Source organism: Formica exsecta, unplaced genomic scaffold (assembly GCF_003651465.1).
Source record: "Formica exsecta isolate Colony F162 unplaced genomic scaffold, ASM365146v1 scaffold109, whole genome shotgun sequence".
In the NCBI taxonomy this organism is placed as follows: domain Eukaryota; kingdom Metazoa; phylum Arthropoda; class Insecta; order Hymenoptera; family Formicidae; genus Formica; species Formica exsecta.
The window spans coordinates 414,318-418,423 of record NW_021848428.1 but is presented as its reverse complement, the minus strand read 5'-3'; the positions used below and the strand labels follow the sequence as shown (position 1 = coordinate 418,423).

Below are 4,106 nucleotides of genomic sequence, written 5' to 3'. Positions count from 1 at the left end.
TTCTGTATACAAATCACAATATAGCTACCGTAATTCTTTTTTTCTGTTTTTATGTGTTTTCTCTCATATGCTAAAAGTCGGCAATTTTTGAAAATAAACAGAGACACATGGTTTTTAATAATTAGCGAGCATTTTGACAAAATTTATTTCAAACAGATTGCGATATTCGTGAATTTTTTAATTTGACAAAGTTTCATTGAACACTCTATGCACTACAAAGCAAGCTATTTCATAACTTACTTGTTCTTATAACGATTGTTAATGATATTCCTATTTGTTGATAATAATATAGTATATTTATGAATAATTTTTTTTTTCTCATCTCTTTTGTGTTTTGCGCTTAAAGAAGATACGATTGCTAGTTTCTTGGTTCCATCAAAATCACAGACTGATACTCTTGCTTCAACCTTTTTGTCTCACCCGCGTCCGCGTTCTTGTGTTTTATAGAAGCAGGAGGAGGAGAAGGCCCAGGTGAAGCGAAAGAAGGAGGCTGTCGAAAAGGAGGAGCGTGAAAAGCGGGAGAAAGAGCGGCGTGATAAACGCGACGATGATATTTCTAACAAAGAGGATCAGGATGGAGAACTTGGTAGTCCTACGTCTCATAAAGGTCGTAGTGATAGTACAGGCAGCAGTAGAAGGGACAAACGTCGTTCTAGATCTAGGTGAGCATTCCGTGTACCCCAATGTACATACAACGTATAAAGTGTACAACATTAAATATGTTTACACGTAAGAAATGCGTGTGACGAACACACCTTGATTACAGTATAGGAACTTGAGCGAGCTTTGCTATGGAGTGCCACCCCTCAACATTTACAAGTGACTCGACTTGAATATTTTTTTCTTTTAGCTTATATATATTGCTTCAGTATAATGTTTGCAACTGTTTCACGATTTTGAATTTTCCAGATCTAAAGAACGTGACAGAGATCGATCGAGAAATGACCGAGATCGGGATCGAGACAGAGACCGTGAAAGAGATCGAGAGCGGGAACGAGAGCGGGATCGAGATCGCGAGAGGGAACGCGAACGAGAACGCGAGCGAGACAGAGAGAAGGAAAGAGACCGGGAACGTGAAAGAGAACGGGAGCGGGAAGAGGTGAGGAAGACCGAGAGGGAGATCATGCGTGAAAGGGAGGAGGAGGAAGAGGCAAAGGAGAGGAAAAAGAACGAGAGGCGAGCCAGGGAGAAAGAGGCGGCGTACCAGGAGCGTCTAAGGGCGTGGGAGACACGCGAACGGCGTAAGCAGAAAGAATACGAGAAGGAAGCTGAAAAGCGTCGCGCGAAATGCGAGGCCAGAGAGAGAGAGGCGAAACGTCTGAAGGAATTTCTCGAGGATTACGATGACGATCGTGATGATGCCAAGTATTATAAGGGTAAAGAGCTGTCTCGCCGTCTCGAAGAACGAGCGTTGGAGGCTGAAGCGGATTCGCGAGATCGTTGCGCGGAACGCCAGGAACTTCAACGTCTACGCGATAAACTATACGCAGATGCTTCTAACCCGGATCCTGCTGCGGAATTTGAAAGGGTAAGTTATATATTCCTCATATTTTGAGCATAAGAAGATGCATTGCGTGTTTGTATCTAAACTCTTAATTTAAAAAAATTGAGATTGATAGTAATAAATGTTTAACGAAATTTTTTGTTATTTATAAAAAATTATATTAGTTTTCCGAGCTTATGTGCGTAGTTCTACTTTATAGGAAAACTTTATTTTTCATTATATCTATTACATTAATAAATTTCTCAATTTTTATTGACAATTTTTTTATTTCTATGATTTGTTTTTTTTTTTTCATCAGTTGAAAGCCGAAAGGGAGGAACAGTATAAGCCTAAACCAGTAATTACTATAATCGACGAAGAGGATGACAAGGCGGCGAAGAAGGAGAAGGAAATAATGCCGCCAATAGAAACCGAACCAATAGAGAGCGATAGTGATGATGGTGTGCAATTTGACGAAGTTTCTCAACCGGAAACACCATCCAGAACGCCACCGCGACATCACCATCATCATCGTCGGCATCATAGACATCATCAGAATCATCATCGCGATGGTGACGAGAATCAAGAGGGATTTGCGGAAGCGGATCGAGAGAGCCTAAAGGATGCACGGCCGTCGCCAGCACATCAATCGGCCGCAACGCCCGCTCAATCCATTCCACCGTCACTGGATGAAGATTCACGCATGTCTCTTGTCAGTGAACCGGAAAAGACAAGTGGCAGTAAGTTTGATTCACTTTTTGATACAATATTTGCCTCATTGCGATTTAATAACCTTTGTATTCTCTCGCAGTATTATTTATGATTTCGATAATTATATATTCCGTTAATTGACAGATATTGTGTGTGTCAGCGTCTCTTCTGTTTACAATTGTTTTTTTTTTTTTTGCTATAGGCAACTTTGTTCCGTTTGCTATGGGAAGCGGAGGCAATCGCTCTAGCGATCACGGTATAGGTGGTAAAACGCCGGTCAGTCCTAATGCTGCTGTTAATACGAATTCACAACAATCGAATCAAACGCGGAAAAAAGGCCGTATCGACGTTAAAGACGTTTTCAATAACGACGATGATGACGATGCCGCTAATAACGCGAAGAAACGTAAACTTGTACCTTTAGGTAAATCACCTTCATCTTCGTTATTAAGCCCAATGAAAAAAACTAGAATATTTATAGTCTATATTTATGCAGATTATGGCGACGAAAAGAAGAAGAAAACTGAAGAAGCTGCGAAGGCAGGGAAGGAAGAAAGTACAAAAAGCCAAGAAGAAAAGCGAAAACATATAAAATCTCTAATAGACAAAATACCCACTGATAAGAACGCGTTATTTGGATATCAACTCGATTGGGCACTCATCGATAACGTAAGTGTCACTTATTTTTTGTCCCTTTCCGAACAAATTATTCTTGTTATGTTAACATTGTTTAATTACAATTGTGTCTTCAGTTAAATTTGTTTTCTTTGTCTATATTGTAGCGAGTATTGTTATATTTGGCGGCAATACTAGCTTTTACTGATGTGCTCTGTTTTTACATGTTTTCTCCTGTTTAGACATTGATGGAGAAGAGGATAAGACCTTGGATCAATAAAAAGATTATCGAATACATTGGCGAACCAGAACCTACTTTAGTGGATTTTATCTGTAGCAAAGTAATGGCGGGTAGTTCTCCTCAGGGAATACTTGACGATGTACAGATGGTAATTATCAAATATTTCTTGCTCCGCGTTTTATATCTTTTGTGCGAAATACATACCTTGTGTGTTTCAGGTATTAGACGAAGAAGCGGAAGTATTTGTAGTCAAAATGTGGAGGTTACTGATTTATGAAGTGGAAGCCAAGAAGATGGGCTTAGTGAAGTAAATGGAGTATCGTCCGAAAATTCATCAATTCAAGGTTTATATTACATATAAACTTCTTTCTTTTGAATACAAATGTTTATAGGAGCTAAATACCTATATATTGCTGCAATTTACTATCATACTATTGTAGGAATCCTATCCTAGACAAACACAAGTGTCGCTCGATCAATACGTGGTACTAAGTGTGTAGTAACTATAGCATTAAATAAAACTTGTAAAAATTACGATTTATATATATTTAGTGTTCTTCAATTTATATGTGACTGTCATCAGACGGCTAAATGATGTGATTCCTACATGATAAAATATTAAATAAAATATTGATATCTTGATACACAATCATTTTAATGTTACATTTATTAACTGTTGTGTATGGAGATTTAAAAAAATGCACTGTCTTTTCTCGCCCATTGCCTAACAGGTACATTTGATAACGAATGCATAATAAAATATTTTTATAATGGATGTATATTAGTTATAAGAAATACAATATTAACGATACCATGACGTGCAATTATTTTAATGTTGAATTTATTAACATTAGAGCAAGGGATACGTCATTCCTTTTTAATAAATTTTTCACTTGCAAAAGATATATACATATCAATATAAAGTATATTGTATATTGTATAATTATAATGAAAGATTTGTGAAGTCAGTATCAGAAATATCATATTCATTTTCTGACATTTATCAGTCTTTTTTTTCGATATCTCGGACCGAACGTGTGAAAAGGAAGTGCATAA

General features: G+C 37.5%; 1 protein-coding gene across 1 annotated transcript in view; it reads left to right on the top strand.

The window, feature by feature from the left end:
• The window catches only part of LOC115235015 (RNA-binding protein 25), a 20,067-nt gene extending 16,369 nt beyond the window's left edge, over positions 1-3,698 (top strand). The window contains exons 8-12 of the mRNA XM_029806498.1: positions 1,803-2,223; positions 2,397-2,618; positions 2,691-2,863; positions 3,052-3,198; positions 3,269-3,698. Coding sequence (XP_029662358.1) covers positions 1,803-2,223; positions 2,397-2,618; positions 2,691-2,863; positions 3,052-3,198; positions 3,269-3,361 — 1,056 coding nt within the window. The 3' untranslated portion in view covers positions 3,362-3,698. The remainder of the gene's footprint in view (positions 1-1,802; positions 2,224-2,396; positions 2,619-2,690; positions 2,864-3,051; positions 3,199-3,268) is intronic.
• Positions 3,699-4,106: the final 408 nt, after the last annotated feature.